A 24,332-nucleotide genomic window follows, 5' to 3' on the forward strand; every position below is an offset into this window, starting at 1 on the left:
GAATGTTTACATCTGTTGGTTGAATTTTTTGGTGAGAATTTGGGCAAAAAGTAGGAATACTCAAACCTTTTCAAATGAAATATAAAAATGGGGCTGGGGCTCTGAAGTATTCACTTCTTTCTACTTCTTTTCATACATGAATTATTCATTTCTGCTGTTAAGTTATTTTTTCCTTTGTTTTCTTTTGTCTTTTTTCTTTCAATGTTTTCACACTAAATTTAATCTAAAACTAAGTGTAGTAGAGCTTTTTTTTCAAATTCTGATCACTTAGGAGACTTTGAAAAAAAAAAAAAAGTTCCTTAAATGACATTTTACATCATTAATATGTTTCTAGGGATTAATAATCTGTATCATGTCTCCAGACTTCCCCTTTAAGAGCACCCATGGGTGCTCGGGTCTCCTTGCTCCTAATAAGGAGGCGGTAAACCCTGCCTTCATGAAGAGAGGACTGGGGGCCATGGCTGGCACAAATTTGAGGACCAGAGTCAAGTCAGACACATGAGAAATTAGACTTCCAGTGAAGAACTTTCAAAATAAAACGGCTAATTCCTTGAAATGCCACATTGTCAGTGTCATTGTTATTACAGAAGTATGATATATTAATAGTTACATTTGAGATGCAGAAAATGATAAATTAATGTTTCCTTTTTGGTTTCATTTCCATCCATCATATTTTGTCTGCATAAATTCAGAGCCATGTAACTGCTGCTAAATTATCCAAAAACAGTCTCACTAACAAAATATTCACATCATTTATTGTTACTGTTATTGTTATTATCAGTAGTAGTAGCAGTAGTTCTTTTTAAAGTGACATCTTTTCAACTAATTCAGTTACTTGCCTTTGCAGTACTATTTTTCACTTATATACATCATTTAAAATTATGTAATATCTGCTGAAATTATCACACTTGTTTCACTCATCCACAGTAGTCTTAATTTATCATGTACATTTAATTCATTTGCTGGTTTGAGCACAGACATCATGTCCTTTTGATTCAAATTCCACTTTGTTCTCTTATTTTGAAAGCAAAGACAGTTTCCGCTCCGATGTGGCTTTTCTGTGTCAGACTTGATGCTTCAAACTTCAGAAGGGGAGGCCCTCTGTCTCTGTGTGGAAAAGCTGCCCACCGCTCAAGAGGCAATCAGAGAGGAGAAGCGCGGGGGGCGAGAACAACCTGATCCAGCAGAGCTGGTGAGCAGAGGAGAACCGGGAGAGGAAACGCAGACAGAGTGAGATAAATGCACAGCGAGAAGCCAGCGTTAAGACAGGCGCTTAGATAAGACCAACAAGCTGTTTGCAGCGAAGGGAATCGCTCTGGGAGGAGAATAATCGGACTTTTGCAGCGGAACGTCCAGAGAATTACGCACGAACGCGCCATTCCAAGGTGAACCAACTTTTACGCACGGAGATTTGGAGATGTCGGGTTTCACTTATGAGGAGAACCCTGCATTATTGTTACATTTAATTGCGGTTTTGCAACAGGAGCTGAAAATCTGATCATTTATGACCGGAGTTTTGACTGCAAAATGGAAACACATTGACGAATACTTTGCAATAATCTCACATTTGGAGACATTCTTGGGATCTTAGCGGGGACTCTCTTACACTGCAGACTGACAATAGGAGTTGTGTGCCTGTAGCCTGCATACGCACCTGTCAGTATCACTGACGTCTCCTCTCGTGAGTTTTGAAACCAGCAGTATGGACAGAGTCAGACGTCTAGCCTGCGTGTGAGTCACTGTGAGCAAACACTTGGACAAGCGGCGCTTATAAGCACTGACACATTTGAGGATATTTAGTAGTGCGTGCCTCCTCGCATAAGCGGCCAACGCACGACACCGGTGCAGCCCCAGGGGATTGGACGCCGAGGTGCTAAATGCCCAGCCGGTCGCTTGCGGCTCCTCAGGCTGGGCGGCAACATGAGGTCCTGGGTCCTGCTGCTGCTGCTGGCTGCGCTCTCAGCGGCCCGTCTGCGGCTCGGAAGCGCTGAGGTAAGAACGGTGAACACTGTGACCTCTAGTTGGTGAGGAGAATCTAACAGATATGGATTACACATGCATACTAAATGAAAGTCTACATAGTAGAGCTGCAGTGATTAGTTGATTAATCAATTAGTCAATCAAAGGAAAATTAATTGCCAACTAATATTCATAATCCATTAATGTTTCAGTCATTTTCAAGTAAAAATGTCAAACATTATGTGGTTTCAGCCTCTTAAATATGAGTATTTGTCAGTTTGTTAGTCTTTATGTTTTGGACTGTTGGTTGGACAAAAGTGGCAATTTAAAGACGTCTCTTTGGGCTCTGGAAAATGAGATGAGCATATTTCTTTTACATTTTATAGACTAAACGTTGAATCAGTCAATCATGAAAATAATTGGCAGATTAATCAATAATGACAGTGAAAATAATGAGTGGCCCTATAAACTACTGATTTCAGGATAAAAGCATTAATGATGCAGTGGTGAGTAAAAATTGATTATTTTCATGATTAATTGATCAGTTGTTTGGTCTATAAAATGTAAGAAAATGGTGAAAAATGTCCATCATTCCTCTCCAGAGCCCAATAAAATGTCCTCAAATGTCTTTTTTTGTTCACAACCCAAAGATATTCAGTTTACTTCCACAGAGGAGTAAAGAAACCAGAAAATATTAAAATTTAAGAGGCTGGAATCAGAGAATTCTGACATTTTTTCCCTCAAACCAATTAATTATCAAAATAGTTGGTGATTATTTTAATAGTTGACAGCTAATTGATTAATTGATTAATCACTGCAGCTCTAGTGGTGATCATGTGGTTAGGCAACCAAACACCAAAATTAATTTTCCCATATAACATATGTATGCTCTTTTATGTCTCTTAAGACCTCATGTGATCAGCTTTGATTTGCAACCTCAAATATTTTTTGGGTTGAGCCTCCACTGCATCTGTGATTACGCTGGAAGGAAGATTTCAGTGTGTGTGAGACACACCGATAAACAAAGATGGAAAAGATCATTATTTAGTCCCTCACACATAATCTTGATGGACTATCGCTGTCTGCCTGGATTTCTTCACTGATCTTCTACTAAACTGGCAATAATAAATACTTAAGAGGAAGCTGTAAAGGATTGTTTTCAAAGAACATATCAGGGGAAAAGGTTGTAAGTTCTCTGATATGGCACTCTCGGTGTGATAACTTGACTGGTGAGAATTTCCTTCACTCGTAAAGGAGCATTTGACACACATCATCCCCTGAGGCGATTCTACAAACCGTGGTGGATGTTTTGTGAAACAGTTTAACTGCAGGGCAAATAACAATGCACTGTGCGTGTGTATACATCAGTACATCTAGTTTTCCCTGTGCGACTGTGCAGCTTGTGTCATACGAGGCATCTGTTTCTCTCTGCCGCTTCCTTTTCATGTTTCTTGACAGTGATTCTGCCGAAGTGTTGAGAGTGTCAGAGGCAGAAGGAGGGTGAGGCGGAGGACTTGGCTGCTGTTAACCTACAGTATGAAGCTGAAGCCAAAATCAATCCATGAGCCCAGCTGCCGTTTTCACTGCTACTGTCACTGTCACTCCACCACTGAAATTATTTTCTCCAAGATGTTTTCTTTCAGTGCTGTTCGTGCTGTCACTTTATTCAGCCCAGTGTTTCCACCAAACACCTGTGTCTTTAGCTGGCGGCCAGCAAACGGAAACTTTCAGGTGACCAAATGAAATAAAGGTTGGAGAGGAAAACTCCAACTGAGCTTCTTTCATTTGGCTAGGATTGGTCAAAATGTCCAACATTGTTGTTATGAGTACGAATAGATGTGCAATCTTTAGAGTTTTGCTCTGTGCCAATGATGCTTAGCCAAGTGAGCATCTCATCTTGACATGCAAGGCCTACTGTACATAACCTACAGTGTTATGCTGTTTAAAAACTAAAATATGTAACTCTTGATGTAAGTAGGAAAAGTGTTTCACAAGGTGTGCCGGTGACGCCCTGATTTTGTCATGTCCCATCTCCAAAACCTGCTCTGGTTAAAGATGGAGCACCAAACACAACGTGGTTAAGTCTAAAAAACCAGTATAGATCACTGGTAAGAGATCCATGGTTTGCGGTGGCTCACACATACATAAAAAGCGGATAAAAGTGGATGGTTGTGAGTGGGAAATAGGGTGCACCTTGCTAGTGAGAGAGATGCTGTGTGCGCATTAACACATAAGATACAGCATCGTAACTTCTCTCTAATCAGTCATTCAAGACAACACTGATAGATTGGGGCACCCCTATAGCTCACTTGGTAGGGTGTGCGCATCCTGTGTTGAGGCTATTAGTCCTCTGCAGTGGCTGCTGGTTTGATTCTTGCCTGTGGTACATTTCCTGCATGTCATCCCGTCTCTCTACCCCCTTTCCTGTCATATCTTCAGCTGTCCTATCTTAATAAAGGCAAAAAGCCCAAAAAATAATCTTTTAAAAAAAGAGAACAGTGATAGATCAATGCAACACACAATATAGAAATCACCTGGAAAGCTCACATTGCTCAACATAATTGAAAAGGTCATATAACCTATAGGACCTGTAGAGGTATAGGTGGGAAATAGGGTGCAACTCCACAGTAAGAGAGATGCCATGTGCACATGTACGCAAAAGGCACAGCAGCATAATTTCTTCTTTCTAATCAAACAGCAAAGAAAACACTCTTGCATCAATACAACGCATAATAAAGAAATCATCTGGAAACCTTGTGCTGCTCAACATCATTTAAAAGGTTGTATAGTCTACAGGGGCAGATAGGTAGACGTGTGGGTGGGAGACAGGGAGTGCCTCCCCAGTAAGAGAGATGCTCTGTGTGCTTTTACACATAAGGCACAGCAGCACAACTTTTTTGATTCTAAATTAATAATTCTGTTTACCCTGGAGAGTTTCCTCTGTCCTGTCAAGTTTATAACTACAGTTTTTAATTTTGGCGCTTAAATTACCCACAATATTTGCTACAGTGACATTACTGCACACAGGAAACATTTAAAATGACTGAAAGCAGCCTCTCTAATCATTAAAGTAATTTTTAAAGACAATGCTTGCTCACTCAGAAATTACCTGGAAAGCTTGAGCTGCTCGACAAAATTTAAAAGGTAATATAGCCTACAGGAATGGGTAGAGATGTGGGCGTGGGCCTCTAAATTGCAGAAAATAATATGTTTGAGTGAAACAGATGATGCTGATGCTTTCAGAGTGAGAACAGTCTTTTTCTGCAGCATCCTTCCTGTCCTGGTTAACCTGTCCTATCCTACAACTTTGTGTCCATCCTTAGTTCTTTTTTATCTTTGAGGTGACGCCAGTGTGGAAAGGAAGAATCTGTGTTTGCACTGTTGAAAATTTTTGGTGGGTCTTTTTAGCTTTGTCATGCTTGTGTTTACTACCACTTACGTATGAATCTTGCAGCATCTCTTTCTCAAAGGCATCCTGCAACTCTTGGAATCAATGAATGAAGAACTCAATGACATTCAGATAATTCCAGCTCACACAGTGCAAATGTGATGCTATAAACCCATTGTCCACTGAGCTGCAGCAGGCACAAGCCGAGTGCTCTGAGTGCACAAGGGTACTTTGGTGATTGGTTGGAAACTGGCTGCTGATCTTGTAGTCTGCAGCATAATCACAGAAACTATGAGCAACTTCATGTGCACGATGCAACTCACGGTACAACTGACATCTTTTGGACATGTGACATATTTTTTATATTTAAACGATTGCCGACCCGTCATGTGACTGAGTGTGGGAGCGCATCGAGTCCAACTGAGACTCTGTGACACTCTAATCCTCTTCTTGTCACAATGTTCAGCCCAAAGATGGAAAAAATGGAGACATCTTTGACGTCTTAGGCCTGCCACATCTGTCTGTGGAAAAAAACTTGCACAGTCACACACACACACACGCACACACACACACACACACACACACACACACACACACACACACACACACAGGCACACACACTCACACACAGATTATTCAGCAAAGTCACTACCAGTTCACTGAGGTTGATGAACATCCAGAAAACATTATCATAATTTATGAAAGATCATTTACTGTGCAGCTGCTGTGTTGCAGCTGTCTGTGAGCAATCCAATCAAATCTTACTGCTTATACAATCTGTTTACAAACACACAAAAACACTCAGCAAGCATACACACACACTGTGGGCTGCTACCGTTCATTTTTAAATCCATTTAAACACAATTGGATGTACAAACACCCAAAAGCGCTCACACATCAGGTCAGACCTCAATTGTTTCATCATCTGCTGCTCAGATAACAATTGTTACAGCAACACACTCCCAATGACACACACACAGCTGATTGGTGGCTTTTGAACAGGTTGCTGTCTGACTATTGTCTCTGCGGGCGAGCTTGGATGATTTGCTGCTGCCCAGCCTGATCCATTTTACATAAGAACAACAACTAATCTGCCAGGGATTTCACGGACACTGTGTGCCATGTAGTACTGTGTGTATTTGTGTGTGTGCACATCTGGGTGCGTGGCCGGGTGTAGCTGCATATGTGTCAGTGGACATATGTGCTTGTGTGTGTGTGTGTGTGTGTGTGTGTGTGTATGTGTGCAGCGGGGGGGTTGTGCCTCTGTGCGTGCATGTGTGTCAGATAGAAAAGCGCAGTGGCGCATCAGAGTATTTGTATGTAAGCCCTGTGTGGTGCAGTATTACAGGAAAAATCTCGTCAGAGTCCAGTGGACACACCAGAATTAATATAAATATTAATAATAAATGCTTAAAAAAATAAATTGGATTTGTGGATCACAGTTACACATTTTTAAAAAAAAGATAGAAATGTGTGTCTGTGCTTGCACATAATACTCAGACCCCAAATTAAAATGACTGCTGGAATCGATATAATTTCCAACTTGTTCAAAATTTTCCAACTGTCAGGAACAACAGACAAAAATAACAATAATGAGCTGGAAGAAAGTATAGAAAACATTGCAAACATACTGAACCAACTTTAATTACGTGACAAACCAACACTTCAGGCTAACTATGAATGTACCTGCAGCTGCCTCACAGTAAAAGCCCTCCGGTGATGCCTTCTTGCTTTCAATCAGACCTTCAGCAGCTGGAAGGCTTTTACTTTGAAGTGGTTCCATGCTTGCGGCGAACAGTATCAGCTAGCATGGAATGCTAACTATTCCCTCAAAATATCTTATGTTACTGTAATTTAACTTTTGTGGGGGATCACTTTTTTGATATTGCAACAGAGAGATTGCACAGGAGGACTGGACTTTATGGTGAGGAAGAAGTTTCAGCTACAAAGTAGCTCACTGTTCATCATGTTGCTGCAGAGCAACTATTTGTGTTGCGAAGGGCTGCACTTGATTATTTTCATGATTAGAAAATAGTGGGAAAATGCTAGGGATGTGCTAATCCAACACCCAGCATCCACATCAGTCCAATCAGGGGAAAAAAGTCAAATCAGATACAATCCATTAGCCTAAACTATTGTTTAAATTCTTAACTAAACTTTGAGCTACATGCTGTAAAGACAGATGAGTGGAGTAACACAGATGAGCATGAGTTATCTTGTGGGCTATGTATTCCTTCCTGGGAGTAGAATATTTGTTTCACAGTTTGATCAGGAAGTTTTTAGATGGCTAGGTTAAGCAAAATGCGTTCATAAAATATATATTATTAGCATTAAATTGGTATCTGTATTGTCAGATACTCTCAAGGTGACTGTATTGGTGTTGTACATGAAAAAAATGGTATTGAGTCATCTCTAAAAAATGCTTTTCATGATTACATAAAGCCCAAAGAAATGTAATCAAATTTCCTCTTTTGTTTGGCCAACAGGCCAATTATATAAATTTTACCCTGATACAAGACAAAAAAGCAGCAAATCATCTTAATTCACAAGATGGAGTTTCAGAATTGTTAATTTTTCCATGAAAAAGTGACTCAAATGATTATTCTGTCATATCTGTTTGACCAATTGTTTCAGCTTTTAGTGTTGTGGACAATATATCAATATTATATCAAAGCGATGATTTGAAACTATGTATCATCTTAGATTTTTGATATTGTGATATCATGATATGTGTTGCTTTTTCCTGGCTTTAAAGGCTGCATTACAGCAAAGCGATGTATTTTTCTGTTAATTGTTGTTATTATTATGTTATTATCATGTTATTATCTCTTGGGAAGTTTAATCAACAATAATCAACAGTTTTACAGCATCATAATATGCTTGCACTATTACAGAATTTATATGTTATTTTTAGAGAAAAAGTGTATATTAAGATATATATATCGTAAATCGTAGAATAGCCTAAAAATCAATATATTATTTATAAGCAACAAGGCACAGCTGTAATCTGTGCTTATTGTGGAAATTCAGATTTCTGTCATAAACCTGGAGACAAACTCCTGATGGTCTTGTGACATGTTGTGCCGGTAGAGAATCGAGCCAGCAGACAGGTTTACCGCCTTGCTTGATAATGCTGCTCCTCTTCCTCCTCCTCCTCCTCTTCATCTTCTCTCCTCTTTTCTCTCCTCCTCCACCCTCCCCTCTGCTCCTCTCCTCTGTCGTCTTTCCATCCATCATCTGTACCCTCATCTCTGCAGCTGGGAGGGGAATCTATCTGCTCTGCCAGTGTGTGTGTGTGTGTGTGTGTGTGTGTGTGTAAAAGGGAGGGTACCCACTGAGCTCTGCCATTCTGTCAACTTTATGCGACAGTATGTTGGCCAGCTGCCATATCTCTGATAAAAGACGGCGAGTGTTGTGACAGCGCTGTGTGATTGTGAGTCACTCGTCACACAGTTGCATTCACTGCGTTTTTTTGTGTGATTATTTTTTCAAGTCTGCGCCTCTTTTTGATAGCATGTTTGTATATGTATGTCTGCGTGAGTGTGTGTGCGTGCGTGTGTGTGTTTTAGCAGTCAGCTGGCCCCATAATTACATTCCATTACACTTCACCTTTCTCCTCAAACATTCCATACAATCTCTTTGCCTTCCAGGCTTCCTACAAGGCCCCATGCTGTGTGTGTTTTTGCACGAGCGCATGTGTGTGTGTGACCTGCGCGTAGATCATGACATCCTACCAGACAGTCCTCCCGACCCGAGAGCTTAGCAACAACACACCCTCACGCAGTGTTAAGATATGAAAAATGCCTCCTTTTCCATAACAACGTCGAGCAGGAAAGGCATTTACAGGCTTCACAGAGACAAAAACAACAAGAGAGGCCTATTTTTGTGTGTGTGCGTGTGTGTTAGATAGCAAATGAGGAACTTGGTGTCAGTCAGATCCATTCTGGGCAATTTAGCCCTTCTGCCCAAACCACTATTATTAGCTTGTTGTCCAATTCTTGGCCTTTTTTTATCCACTGGTTTGTTGTTTGTTCATGTGAGGAACTATTTCCTCTCTGTATGTTCCACTCTCTAATTTCAGTGTGTGTGTTTGTGCATGTGTGTGTGTGTGTGTGTGTGTTAGTGATTAACAGTGTGACTGTAATGATAGCTTGTTACAGAGTGAAAATGGTCTGTGTGTGAGAGAGAGAGTGTGTGAGTGTGTGTGTGAGGCTCTCAGGACAAATTGGGCGGACAGTTAAGTGGTTAAGCATCTGTATGTGAACTGGAAAAGAGGGGGCGAGTGTGTGTGTGCATGTGTGTGTGTGTTTGCTTAACTAGGTCAGCCAATGGCTTGTGAAAGTCATCCAGGTGTCCTGAGCCACCGCCGCCCACAAAGCAGACAGACGGACAGAGAGAGGAAGGAGGAGAAAGCTGGATGAAAAATGGACTGAGAGAGGGACATAAAATTATAAAAGAAAAAAGGACAATTTTTGATTTAGATCTAAAAGGATGTGCAGCTCATCATCATTTAGAAAAGAAAACATCCAAAATATGAAATAATAGAAAAATATTTTCACATTTAATTCATTATAAGACTGTATCTGCTTGATATTATACTACCAGGGTTTGACTTGTCTGGGTGCATAAACATTACAATAGTAGTTTTGATTCAATGTGCAAATCTACTTGTTTTCTATGCATTTTGCGTGGTAGAAATCCCTAGAAACATCACAAAAAAGTCTCAGACTTAGTAAATAAATCATGACGTACATGAAGCATGTGACTTTAACGTTCTGACCCTCTTTTAATGAACTGTCTGGTTGCATCCTCTTCTTCTGCAATGATTTAATGAGGTACCAGACAGATATATTAGTCGGCTGATAGTCTATGTGGGTGTTGGCAATATGCTGTCAAACTATCAATTAAGTAGCAACTATTTCGTTAATCAATTAGAGTCATTTCTTTAAGAAAAAATGTCAAAATTCTCTAATTCCAGCCTCTCAAATGTGAATATTTTCTGGTTTCTTTACCCCACTATGACAGTAAACTGAATGTCAGTTAATATTGGTATCTGTGCCAAAAATCCAATATAGGTCGACTGGAGCATTAAAGCCACCTGCTGTTTATTTCACATGACTGAATTTGCTCAACTTCTAATTTTTGCATGAAGGTAGAGGGACATGCACTATCATTTGCATTTCCTTAGTTGATTCCATAGAAATTCAGCAGAATTTCACGCTAAACTTGGTGGAAACCTGACTAATAACAATGTGTGTAAATATAGTACAGAGATAATTTCTTATTCATGAGCAGCTCTTTCATGGAATTTGATGCCAGGTTAAATGCAGACCATCCTCTTAATCTCATCCTCATCTCCATCAGGTCATCACTGTGTCATCACATCAACATTAACTACGCCTTATTTGTATTAAACGCCCAGTACAATCAGATCTTTAAGGGTTTCTGCAAGTCCTTAAAAGCTCTAAAATCTAAAAACTAATCTGAATTTTAGGTCTTGAACAGTCTTAAATGTGATGAAAGTTAACATTACTTTAATAAAGTTGCAGTCTTGTTTTCAAATACTGTGGAACCAGTAACCACTATTGCAATCTGTAGTGTGTTGTGATGTGGTGTGTCGGCTAAAGTGGCGTCTCCTCTCATCCAAAAATCGCTACTTTTACAAGCAACAAGTCCAGATACTTTCTGTTAACATTACTTTAATCTGGCTCGAGAAAAGAGCTTTTAGTCCTTGGTTGAAGCCTTTTGAAAATAATGAATCTGAAGCTGGCTGCACCGTCTGCAAGGAAACACTCAAATCTGGAACTTTGGGCATAAAAGCATCAGAGTCATATGGGAAGTCAGAAAAACATAAAGTCAGTGTAAAAAGCCACGAGCAAACACCTGCCATTACCCAATATTGTTAGTCACATCGGGAGCATCACCAAAGTCCCACAATTTTCTTCATACCCTTTGTCCTTTTAAGCCAGTATGGATGTGAAATATGTCTTAAATTTAATTCATAATCATCTTAAAAAGTGTTAAATTTAACTTGCTGAAACCTGCAGACACCCCGTCTTCATGTCACCTCTCAAATAATAATACTAGTTTTAACAGGTGGCCACACAGAGTTCAGGTGAGGTTAACCTGCAGTGCAACTCATTCTGGATAAACAGTAACTACGTTGTGTCTTATCAGAGCAGGACTGAGTGCCTGCAACAGAGACCTGGTTTAAATGTTAGAAGAAAGTAGGCTGAGCAAAACTTACTGTTGTGTTTGGGTTAACATTATAGACTCTCTGTTGATTAAGGTTGATCCAAAAAATTTTTAATAAAAGCTTATGTAATCAACGAATCACAAACGAGTACCGGAAAACTTTAATAAATGCAGAAAGTGCTCAAACCGCTGATGCTCCTGATAATTTTAATGGAAAATCGTCTCACCAACGGAGTGCAATGTTTCAAGCTGGCACGTCCCATTATATGAGTAGTATTTTTCCATTAAAATTATCAGGAGCATCTACAGCGTGGGGACATTTGCATTCATGAATAAGGTTCAGGAACAAAGGAGCTCTGGCAAATACTACTATCAAGGTATCGAAATATGAGGAAAGGACTCTCCTTTTAAATATATATAAATCCTCTGTCTCGCTGTATTTGTGATATTAGAACTTGCGTCATGAACATGTTTGGGGAGGGAGTCCTGCCATCTTTACTTGTAAGATACTTGTAAACATGTTATATCCATGGTCGTAAATTTTGTAGCACGATTGCAGCAAGAAGATCGATGTCTTTACTTTTTTTTAACTCTTGGCATCTCCGAGAGTGACCCAAAATATTTTCCTCTCACATTCTTTACACTCCTTAATTTGTTTTGGCATCTTTCTGGCATGTGACTGTATCAAATGAGCTTCCAACTGCTCTGAGATAGCATCGACTTACAGCCAACCAAAGCGAAATGTGACACAGACGACTGCGTAATCTGCCTTTGATCTCGACAAAGAAACCACATGAGTCTTTTCTTAAAACCGACCACACTGAATCCATAATGAATTCCTGCAACGGCCTTCATTAAAAGTTCATTAAATATCAGATTACTCTTCTTTTCTTGAGTCATAATTAAATCAGTTGCGTAACTCTGTTGAGTAATAACAGATTTTACAGTTTAATTTTGTCTTCTGTGAACACATAAATCACAAATTTTCTTTGGAAAATTTTCGACATAAATAGACCAAGATATTGATCTTTTCTTGACGTCTGGTGCTTAAACATGTTAAACTGAGCTGCAGTTTCATTGAGAGAGACAGACAGGCTAATTTCCTGTGTCACAGTGGGAGCAACAGCGGTGTTTGTGGGTAAACAGACAGGGAGAGAGTGACAACAGCAGCAACAAACACCAATCACAACCATCATTTCCCCTGCAGGAGGAAGTGAAACTGGAGCAAGTGTTGACTGGAGATGGAGGAATGAGATATTATACGTACAGTTCTCTCTCTCTCTGTATGCTTATCTCTGTCTCTCTGCCTCACATTTTATCCTTTGATTTTTCCAAATGGTACAAACTAGATAAACTTAAAGGACAAAAACGTCTTGCAAAGATTTCTAAGAATATTTCTCTGCTTAAATAACTATTATTTGCGTTTTTCTTCTTCTGCTGTTTCAAACCTACTGAGCTTTTGGCACCATGATGAAATAATTATGGAAGCAAGATGTTTTGTTCACATTGTAACAGGATCATGGTATTACATCATGCAAACTTATCAAAGTTATCACTTCATACACGAAAGTTTTGTTATAACAAGGTATATTTTCTTGTTATAATGTGATGTTTGTTGTAAAAACAGGAAAATATCTTCTTAAACATAAAAACATTTCGTTATAACAATAAACTTGTTATAACATCATACTGATCCATTTTTCCGTAAATAATTAACAAAATTAGTTGGCAATGTTAATCATAACAACACAGGAAGCTGTTTTATATGTATTTTCAGCCCAACAAGGTCACCCCTGGTTTTTGTGTTAATAACTGACTGAACCTCCATTTCCTCCCCAAATAACACTGGGGATGCACTGATTGATCAGCCGGAAATCGACGACTGCCAATATTTGCATTGATTCATTTGTCCTATTGACGACTAAGATGCCGTTCGCTGATGGCAGCGGCCGATGCTCATCTGTTGTGTTGCATCAATTCTTATACCTAACTGCTGTTGGAGACAAAGCCACTGGCTAGACATCACTCTGGTGTGACACATTAAAAAACCTTCCCAGTTTGTCACCAGGAAGTTGCCTTCAAATAGCCATAGTTTTTGTTTAATTGATTTAACTGATGCAAGATGATGACACCTGATTTTACAGTACTTTTGGAATAACAGTATCTGAAAAATATATGTAACTTCTATAAAATACAAAAATATCCAGGCTGGTCTCTTAAGATGTATTTGTGCAAGTAATGGAGATTTAAAGGGGTCAACCCATAAGTGTATCAGCATATCTTACAATAACAGTTGTTGCCAAAGTAGAGGTAAAAGTGCATGACAGCTGTTTGTCTATCTGTCTCCACAGGGTGATCCACTCCCTTCGTCGCTGGTCGACCTGGTGAGGAACTCTCCCATCTCCTCTGTGGATGACCTAAAGATGCTGCTGCAGCAGGAAACCAATGCAATAGGTACTAACGACCACACACACACACTAATAACACAGACATGGAGGAGGCAAGTGTGGGTGTGTCTACAGAGGCCTGGAGAGATAGGAATGCAGCAACAGAGAGAGTATCAGCATACATGCCAAGCACCATGTTAAGGCAATATTTACCCGAGACGGCAGCAGAGCGGGACTGATGAAGCAGCCTGATGAGAGCGAGCAGGAGGGAGAATAGCTGCAACCTTGGTGTGTGTTGAACAAACTAAGACAGAGAGAGAGAGAAACTTTCAGCACAAGGTCACTGCATTGTTCTCCTGCTCTGAATTCCTCTCCAGATTTTGAAATATGGATGTGTGTGTGTGTGTGTGTGTGTGTGTGTGTGTGTGTGTGTGTGTGTGTGTGTCACAGAAAGAGACCACCACCCCCCTCTCTATGCCAGCCTCCACCCCCAAACACAGTCCAAACAAGCAGTCAGACACATGCGCACGCAGCGCTGCGGGTCATTAAAAAATTCATTAAACTTATCCTTCTGAGGAACCAAGTCACACATACATATATTAATGGAGGGTCCTTTGATCATTCCATAATGCATAAATAACATGGTGACATAACAGCGACCACAGAGAGGAACCAACAGAGGGAAGGATGCTCAGAAGCAGGGCACAAGGAAGTGACTCAAAGTGTGTTTTTATCTCTATAATTTTTTTTTTTGTCTGAAGCCTGGGAGTTTGGGAGTTTTAGCAAGTTTATAGAAGTCAAGTTGGTTGGTCAATGACATCATTTGGCACCAGAGCAATAGTGTAGTAGTAATCAGGGTATTTAGGTACCACCGCCCTAAGCTGACTCAGCGCTGAGCAGAGTTCTGCTCTCAATCTGAAATCATGACGTGCAGCACCCTTTTTATAGCATCAAATAACTACTTAAAACCAAATTTATAAGAAAAATGAACACTTGAACAAACATCAGCATGATTAGAACTACTTGAAATGACATAATCTTGTATTTCATGTAAACTTTGATTTTTAAGTTTGGGCCATGTCCCATCTGCTAACATGAAGGGATCAGGGTTTATGACCTATACTGCAACCAGCCAACAGGGGGGAATTTAGGTGTTTTGGCTTCACTTTAGGGGAGCTTTCATGTCATCCATCTTTACAGTTTATGGTGCACACTGTGGCACTCCCTTAACTTTTTCACTAAGCACCATCACCAGGTCAAAAAATTTCAATTTGTCCATTCTTTCATAGCTTGGTCTTCAACAGGGGGTCCATGACCCCTAGGGTGTCCTAGAGTTAGTGCAGGGGTGTGCCAAATTATTGTTTTATGCATTTTTTTCCCCCCAAATTGATAAATGTCTAAAAATACACATTAACTCAAATCCACCGTATTATTTGTAAAGGTAAATTGGCCTATTTATTAAATAAACCCAAAACAGACACTCTTGAGAGGCACAAAGGATCGGACCCCCTCAGAAACCACAGGGGAAAGTGCAGACAGTGAGGCTAACGTAGCTAACGTTAGCTGTGCTACAACTGCTGAAAATATTAAAAGCATCATTTGTAGTAGAGGCTCCTTGCTCTGTCTCTCTGTCTGGCCTGGAAGACCCACACTTAAATTCATGTCCATATACCTGCAAAACTAATGCCAATTTGTGTTAAGTGCTAATAAGCAAATGTTAGCATGTTAACACGCTAAACTAAGATGGTGAAAAACATTAGCTGTTTAGAACTGTCGTTGTGAACATGTTAGCATGTTGGTGTTAGCATGAATGCAGCCTCACCGAGCAGCTAGCATAGCTATGGACTCTTCTTATGTTAATGTTTGGGTTTCTCTGTAAGTTGTAGTTTCTTGTATTTCAATTAACCCTGTTTGCCATTTTTTCATCTCCCCAAACATCAGTTAACGTTCTTTTATCACTAATGTGTTTTATCACCATGCAAATAAAAATATGACCATATAAACTTTAAGCACAAGTTTAAAAAGATAAGCTAAACTCTAAGTTGGCTGTACAGGATGCAATTGGTCACGTGGTAATACATAAAAGAGGAGGAAAGGAATCAGTCTTACAAAACATTTATATACAGATAAACACTCAGATAAAATTAGAAAGTAGCTTCTGAGAACAATAACAAACAGTTCTGTTTCTGCACCAGGCAGCTAATTAGGACTAACAGCCAACCAAATAATAAGCCATGTGCATCTGTGTGTTGCACATACACACACATACACAAACACACAGTGACCAAAAGCAATCTACACCAGGGATATAATTAGGACTAAGGGGCTACAGTATGAAATGACGACATATGTGAGAGTGCAAACACACACTCACAGACCCACACATGAGCTATATTTAACAACTCATATCTCTCCTCAACAGTATTCTTGACAGCGCGAGGACAAATTGCGGCAGAAAATAGCCTAATTGTTTTAACGGCAGGAGAAAAAAAATGGCTTCCTGTGTGCGGTGAACAATGAGCTTGGCTAAAAACTGCCCTCACGGCCTCACATGCCGTACAGATTTCTTTCATCGCTTGTGAAAGTGCCGGTTCAATGTTGCCTGATTTTAAGATAAAAGTTGGAAGATATTGAGTTCATTAACTCTCTGTTTGTGTGTTTGTCTCATCCCCTCTCCTTGTCTCGCACCTGTCCAACCTCTGCTCTTCCCTTGTGTTTTTCTGCAGAAGAAGAAGAAGACGAGCATGATTTTCTCACAAACCACACCCATGGCCGATTCACTAGAAGTCTTGGTAGGTTTCCACATGTGCTTGTGTCCCTGCCTGTCTGCATTTTGTGTATTGTTCTGCTGTCTGTCATTCAACACTTCTTATCTTTCTTATACCTACCAAAAATCCCCCTCTTATTTTTTTCTTCCTTTCTTCTCCAACCAGTGGAGGCGCAGCCGGCCCAGCAGGCGGCATGTAAAGTTCGGACGGAGGTGATGGAGGTGACGAGGTCCATGCTGGACCGCCGCAACGCAAACTTCCTGTTATGGCCACCCTGTGTGGAGGTGCAACGATGTTCAGGCTGCTGCAACACCAGGCTATTGCAGTGTGTCCCCACCGTCACCTCCAGCAGATACCTGCAGGTACATAGAGCACACAGCTGCCACGAAATTTAATGATTTAAAATAAGTTTTTCTCACTATGACAATAGACCTGCTTCCATCTGCATGATATTTACACCCATTTTGAAGTACTGCATCAGACAAAGTTGATGGAAATGGCAAAAAGACATTTAACTTTGACTGATTAAATTACATTACATAAAATTAAATTAAATTAAATTAAATCTTGTTTAATTAAATCTTGTTGCGCCGTCTTCCTCCGCAATGGTATAATGTTTTCCGACTGGAGAACCACAACCTGGAGCTCATCTCGATGAACCAACTCCTAATAATCGCATATAAATAGTGGATGGAAACAAGCAATCACATTTTATTTCCCTAATTTACCAGAAATGCAGTTACAATTTGTGATACATTTGGATGGATGGCTAATGAGTGCTTTTGCTGTACCAAATACCAAGTGCTGATAAGATTTTAATTTTAGGGATAAATCTGGAGGAGCTGTTCTCTACACTCATGTTCAGATAACAAAGTGTTTTGTCTTCTTGACAATAATTAAATATTTCTGTATAATCACTCTAAGTAGAAATGTATCATGATGATAAGATCATATTATATTATCATCTTAAAAAACTTCTGCTGCCCAAGTTAATTATGTTTTGTGATTTTGCATACAGCTGCCACATGGTGATACATATCCATATTAGACAGAGTTTCAGAAATATCGTGATATTAATTTTAATTTTTTTAGGTCAGGTCAAAGCAACATGAGGACGCGGAAGCTTCAAAAAGGCCTCTGTTACTGCAAAGCTATTGCTTCAAGAGATGATTTACATACTTGCGTAGATTTTACAAGTTGACATGACTTCCAGAACAAGTAATTCAGCTTTTCTTTCATCAGAGAGTAAAACTATTGGCATGAAGCCATCTAATTTCATGGTAACACCTTCAACCTTACTGCTTGTTAAAACAAGTCTCATTGCACATACTTATTTGTTTATGTGATAGGAACAATGCATGTTAAATAACATCAGTACAAAAATACAAAATGCAAACATGCTGGATGTTAGCCAGAATGCTAATTTACATCCATAGGACCTAGGCAAGCAACAAAAATGGATGTGGCATATACAGATAACATACAATACACAGGTTAAAAAAAAAGAATAGATTAAGCAACAAATTACAAGTGATCACAGCAAAAGTATGTGAGATAAAACAATCAGGTGATGCCACTGGATTTAAGGAAGAACTAGGGGCTATTTTGGCTTGGATTCCTAGTCTCCTCTTTTCTCTAGCCAGAGGACCTGATGGGTATATGTGTCACGTACCGCTAAGCTATATTTTGGCCAACAAAGTAATTGCTATAGGCTAGGGTGGGGATAACACAACTACATGGGCGTGGGAGTCACAGTCTTGCCTGCAATGCATCCTGGTACATTTAGGCACTGCTGCACAACTCTGTGAGCAGAAAAACTCAGTTTTCTTGGTCAATATAGCACATATTGAAGAATTTATTGCTGCATTTGACTGCATTCACCAGCAATACTGACTGGACATCCACATGAAAAATGCTGAAATTTTCATTTTAATGATTTACACCTCATGTGTGTCAGATTTTGTGGACTAATGTTTTTGTTTTTTCCACCTCTTCTCTAGGTGATAAAGATCCAGTATATAAACAGGAAAGCCCACTATGACAAAGCTATCATCTCAGTGGAGGACCATGTCAGCTGCAGGTGTCAACCTTCCTCATCTTCCTCCTCCACCCAGTCATCCTCTTCCTCCTCGTCAGTTCCTGTCACTCGCTCCTCCAACCCCAACCCGCCTTCACCACAGCAGCCTCCCCCATCCTCCCACCTTCCCCTGGCCGTCCCTCGGCCAGCCCACCCCGTTCCGCCAAAGACTCACGCTTCCAAGGCCGACCTGCATCGCCACGATGACCTGAAGCACAACCAGCAGCACTACCACCCTGAGGAACGTGAGCCTGTAGCGAGGCAGCAGTGGCAGCAGGGCAGCTACACCCAGCTGGTGCACTGGACGCAACCCAGGGTGCCACAGGCGCCCACACACGCGCAGCCAGGCGTGCACCAACCAATTGCTGGGGTGCTCAGATCGGTTGGCAGCTGGCCCTCGGAAGCGAGAGCGGAGCATAGTATCATGGGAAGTACACAGCAGGTCGGGCACGGAAGCGGGTATGACGGGAGCAGGGAGGAAAGCGGTGTGCATGTAGCAAACAGCGGTGGGGAAGTGCATCATCCAGATCACATGCAGAGGCAGCAGCAGTTGTTACAGCATCAGCAAAGACAGCAGCAATATCAGCATCATCAACAGCAGTACAACCACGGAGCAGCAGAGGACCGAGAGCTGAGGACACAATATCGACTCAACGCTCCCCAATCGGACAGCTCCTCTCCACCCGGCAGCCCGACCCAGCCACCCAAGTTAGAACAAAACCCCACCCCTCTTCTGACCACCCATCAGAAAGACTCAGTGACCAGCCAAAAAAATACACAGGTCACAAATCACAGACAGACTGAGACTGCAACAGCCAGTCAACAAAAAGAAGGAAACGGGAGGGAGGAAAGTGGGTCTGCCAATAGTGGGGACACGGCCGGGGCGGAGCTGGCCAATCAGGGGAAGGATAAAGACTCAAAAGTGACCAGTGTGGATGGTCATTTAACAGAGGAGGAGAGGAGACAGAAAGTTCTGGAGACGGTACAGAGGGAGCTGGATCGAGAGACGCATCTTCATCCGCATCATCCTCAGCAAAGACCAAAACCCACCACATTTAAAGCAGGTGTGGCTCAGTCGTGTGAGAATGTGTGTTAGTGTGGATGAAAGTCGGTTTTAAAGGTCACTGGTTGCTCTTGCCAGATGTATTTTCATGTCAGCTACTCTTTCTAATAGGAGCAATTTATCTGCACAAGTACATTGTGACAGGGGCAGCCCAGCGATTAGCATTGGAGTTTTGACTAACAAGAGTCCCCAAACCTTAAAATAGGTCAAAAGTCAACAGGAACTTTCCCCTGTGATTCTTTGGAAGACCTCAGTGTGTAAATTCTGCAGAGACCAAGGTCTAAATTAAGTATCAGGGACATTATTTTATCTGCCAAAAAGTCCCTGTTTGAGGGGTGGTACTTTCCAAAAGCACAGGAACTTTGAGGTCAGGCTTGCAATGCTGGAAATTTCTGATTGGTTGATAACTTGTGGCATTTGATTTCATTCACCGTTTTTTAAAAATCTGCTGCCACAAACCAGTTTGGTTTTTTGTTCATTGTGCTTTGAGTGTAACATGGAGTTACAGAGGAAAGCATACCGCAGACGGACTGACGAAAAAGACGAATAATGATGCCTGTCCATAGCTTTATATGGACTCATTGCTGTTAGTTGTGCACAAAAGTGATGTGTAAAATTAGCAGTTGCTTTTTTATACATCAGTGGTCTTTGCCTACTGTGGAAACGCAGGCAACAATGGGATGAAAGAACTTTTTACTTTCTTGAAAATCAGTTCCTGGGGCTAAAAATTTCTGGGCATTTTGGTTAAAAAAAAGGGATAAAATTCAAGAAGCAGAGCCTGAGATATCCTGAGACATCCTTTACACTCCACATCACACACTTGTACCACAGGCTTTCTATACCTTATAGATACAGTGTTAAAATCCAATCTGGGATTACCCTCATGACATAATTATGACATCACAAGGGTTATTTTCTCATACTTGAAAGTACCAGTGTGTAGGATTTCGACCACGATTCCTATTTTCAGTTGATTATGCACTAATGAAAACATACTTAAAAATATCATATTCCATTTCTGCCAGATTCTGCCAATAGATCCCCGTAAATCTTACGCACTGGACCTTTAAGAGAGCTCCCTTTAGAGTGACATAGGACGTCCAACAACTGTCTTCACAGGTTAGGTAGCACTTCCCTTAAAACAAAAGTACTACAGGGAAGATGAATTTGTTGAACTGTTGCTCGAAGCCTAAAGGTTTGTGCAGCACTGAATGCAGGTCGACGCAGAGCAGAGGACATGTATTACTTGCTGTCCTTGTCAAATTTAATGCAAGACAGAGAGAAAGATAAACACTACTACCACTACACTCTAGTACCCATGTGGGTGATGCCTCTGTGTTGGAGCATTACTTGTAATTTTAGCTTTGAATGCATCAACAAAAACAAGTGGGAGAGTTTCCCAGGCAGGAAGCCGCCCACTATACACGTATGACTAAACAACACGGCCACATGTGTCCTGCTATTCTTCCTCGACCCCCTGAGAGCTCCGCGGCCAGAGTGCTGGACTTCCCACTGCTCCATGTTTGACTTAAACCTGCAGGCAGTCACACAGACTTCAAGGTTATCAGCTGCCCTTCAGAGAGCAGTTAGAGCCACTACAGGGGCCACACACCCTGTGTTTATTCTCCACTGCTGCTATTTACTGCAACCGAAACCAAAATGTTCATGTGATTCATTTGTTACTTGGTTCCTTTTTGTATTTGCTCACATGTTGTTAGTTTTTTTCTGCTCTGTGATTGTTTAGGGTCTCTGTGCATCCTAGATGATTTGTTTGCATATCCATCCCTGCTCACCTCCACTTTAAAGCCACTGTTATGATTTTTCTGGGCCAAGACAGTCGTATTGTTTTTAGCTAATCTGTCTCACACATCTTTAACATCATTTACCACAATTCTGTGTACATTTAAGACAGATGTGAGTTGTGTTAAAAGCTATAAAATGCAGCTCAGCTTTTGTATTTACTGTGTCCACCATCTTCTCTTGGTTTCTTTCAGCCCTCTCCACCGTGGCTCCCGCCTCCCCCTCGGCCCGCCGGGCCCCGTTCCGACCAGCCTTGCCTCGCCGCAGGAGGAAACACCGCAAACGCATCAGCAAGGCAGCCATCAGAGCCATGATCATGTAGAGCTGCAGGTGAGAAAATTACCCTGAGGGAGGGAGGGGTGATAATCTTGACCGAGGAGCCTGAGGCAGCATGGGGGCACGATGAGAGGGAAGGATGTCCTGTAACCTGAGGATGATGGTTAAAATTATTTTTGATACTTTGAGTCCCCACCAGCTGAAGGGATATTGCCTGACTTGTGACCTTCCTGGAGGTCAAGAGAAAAGAGTGGGACAAATATTATTTTAAAAAATCTAGATAATGTTAATGTTTTCTAGAACATTTACCTGGGCAATGAAATTGCAAACTGAGTCTTAGATTCACCTGCAGCTTCACAAATAAGTTTCTTCCTTCAGTCAAACTCTGTGGTGCTAAATGCCAGAATAAAAATATGTGAAGTTGCAAATATTCACCTTACAGGTTTATTTTTTCTGTGATATATTTGGCTTAACTTCTGTTCCCACCACTTTAAAAGTGGCATGCCTTTGCAATGGTGTCTCCTTCTGTGTTTTTAAATGGAAACTCCCACTGTGCAGTGGCTGTCAAAAACTGTGTTATAGCTGTTTAAAAGTGCAAACTGTTTACAACATGCAATAATATATCAGCATTGGACAAAATGCACAAACAGCTGCTTGAGATAATGCACCTCTTTTTAATGCTGTGCACCTTTTTGTTACTTTTTTATCTTTTTTAAATCACTATTATTATTTATATGTATGATGGGTGCATGTGTGGAATGTAAAGAAATTGTTTTAGGAGATGCACAGCATTAATGTGTACGTACTTCAAGTAAAATCTGAAGATTGTTTGGCTCCCACTCTTTAAAAAAACAATTGTCTGTACATTTAGAGGTGAAATGAAAAAAGCAGCGTATGATATTTGTAATTAAATTGTGCATATGTGTGTAACAAAGATGAGTTTGTTGTTCCTGTAGACAAAAAAATTAAAAATTTAACATTTATCTAATGTTTTTCTCTTTTCTTGACAGGATATGGTGAAGCCAACCCAAAGCTTTTGGTCCGACACGCTGCACCAAAGGAATACGAAGAGACAAGAAACGTGTGATTCTACAATGTGGGACGATGAATCTACAGAGGTGATGGACACTGCTTATAAAAAGTCACCTTTCATGCTCCAGAGCTGCCGCAGGGCGTCCAGCTTCATGGATATATATTAAAGTGCAATCTTATGAACTCATTGGAAGGGAGGATATTTGTCACACTAAACACTGGATTTTATTTGTGTGAACCACAAAATCCCATTAACGTGGATCGATGGAAGCCTATCAAATGCCCAAAGCTAGACTGGTGGTCTCTTCTTGCAGTAAGCAGCCATTGATTGGCTGCTTAAACACTTTTGACTTCTAGCTCAACTACTGATTGGTCCACACATGGTGAACTTGACTATGACTTGGACTGAGAAGAAGTCATTATTGGGGGCTAAATGTGGAGCTCAAGATGAAACTGGAGACGTGCAGAACTGGATTTCTACACTGGGATGATAACTGGATACAGGAGAGTGCAGCTCAGGCCTCAATGCCAAACATTACTGTTATCCTACAATGTCTGAATCTAACTGTATGTAACACTGGAGTAGCCATACACTGATCATACTACATTGACTAGAGAAGTGCTCTACCGTGTACTGTAGCTTAATGTACTGGAAAATATCAATAACCTGCTCATTTGTACTACTGCCAGATCAAAATGGAATAACAACCAAATGCCTGCCTAGATAACATGCTATGAATATCCACATTAAAGCAAGTCTTAAAGACCTGGCTTTTAGAGATCGCTGTGAGCCAGTTATAGCCAACAGTGTATGTATAAATGCTTTTAGAAAATGATTTCTGGAGGGGGGGGAGAAAAACTTTATTTCTTAACTTATTTAAAAAAAAAGGAGGATATGAAGTCCTCCAGTTCTCAAGTGTAATTATTGTTGCAGACTATAATTATTGGTTGTACAACTGTTACTGTTATGAATGTTATTTTTAATAAAAAATAAAAATATTCAACGAATATGAAGTTTGTTTATATTTGTCTATTTTCAGATTATGTGTAAGATAAGATAAGATAAGATAAGATAAGATAAGACCATGGATAATTGTACAGGATAATTTGGACTTGCATAGTAGGCTGCCATGCAAGGTGCCTCTGTCCCTCAGAATCTCTCTATCTCGCCTGAGGACACTTGGACATGTCGGCTAGAGGGGAGCCAGGGATCAAACCACCACACTGCCACTGCCGCCCCTACACACATGGCGAGTAGCATTATAATAGAGAAAAAATATTTGCCAGGCCATTCTAAATGAATATTCAGATGTAACCCCTCTGCAATCACCAACATTTTGATTAGTATAGTAATTAGCGTGTGAAATTTTGAGTTATGGCCAAAAAT

General features: G+C 40.6%; 1 protein-coding gene across 1 annotated transcript; it reads left to right on the top strand.

The window, feature by feature from the left end:
- Positions 1–1,127: 1,127 nt before the first annotated feature.
- On the top strand, positions 1,128–23,953 carry pdgfba (platelet derived growth factor subunit Ba). Its single transcript, XM_084714831.1, has 7 exons — positions 1,128–1,992; positions 13,894–13,996; positions 16,656–16,721; positions 16,863–17,059; positions 18,698–19,838; positions 21,832–21,967; positions 22,924–23,953. The coding sequence occupies exons 1-6, from the start codon at positions 1,921–1,923 to the stop codon at positions 21,957–21,959; spliced, it is 1,707 nt and encodes a 568-aa protein (XP_084570957.1). The 5' UTR covers positions 1,128–1,920; the 3' UTR covers positions 21,960–21,967; positions 22,924–23,953.
- The last annotated feature ends 379 nt before the right edge of the window (positions 23,954–24,332 follow it).

The sequence above is a fragment of the Lutjanus erythropterus genome, chromosome 3 (assembly GCF_056507025.1).
Source record: "Lutjanus erythropterus isolate fLutEry1 chromosome 3, fLutEry1.hap2, whole genome shotgun sequence".
Taxonomy (NCBI): Eukaryota; Metazoa; Chordata; class Actinopteri; order Lutjaniformes; family Lutjanidae; genus Lutjanus; species Lutjanus erythropterus.

Bases quoted from the DNA above. Each gene is read 5' to 3' on its own strand.
- pdgfba (XM_084714831.1), top strand. From the start codon at position 1,921: ATGAGGTCCTGGGTCCTGCTGCTGCTGCTGGCTGCGCTCTCAGCGGCC. The intron at 13,997-16,655 runs GTACTAACGACC...GTTTTTCTGCAG, and splicing joins GCAGGAAACCAATGCAATAG to AAGAAGAAGAAGACGAGCAT. The intron at 17,060-18,697 runs GTACATAGAGCA...CCTCTTCTCTAG, and splicing joins CCTCCAGCAGATACCTGCAG to GTGATAAAGATCCAGTATAT.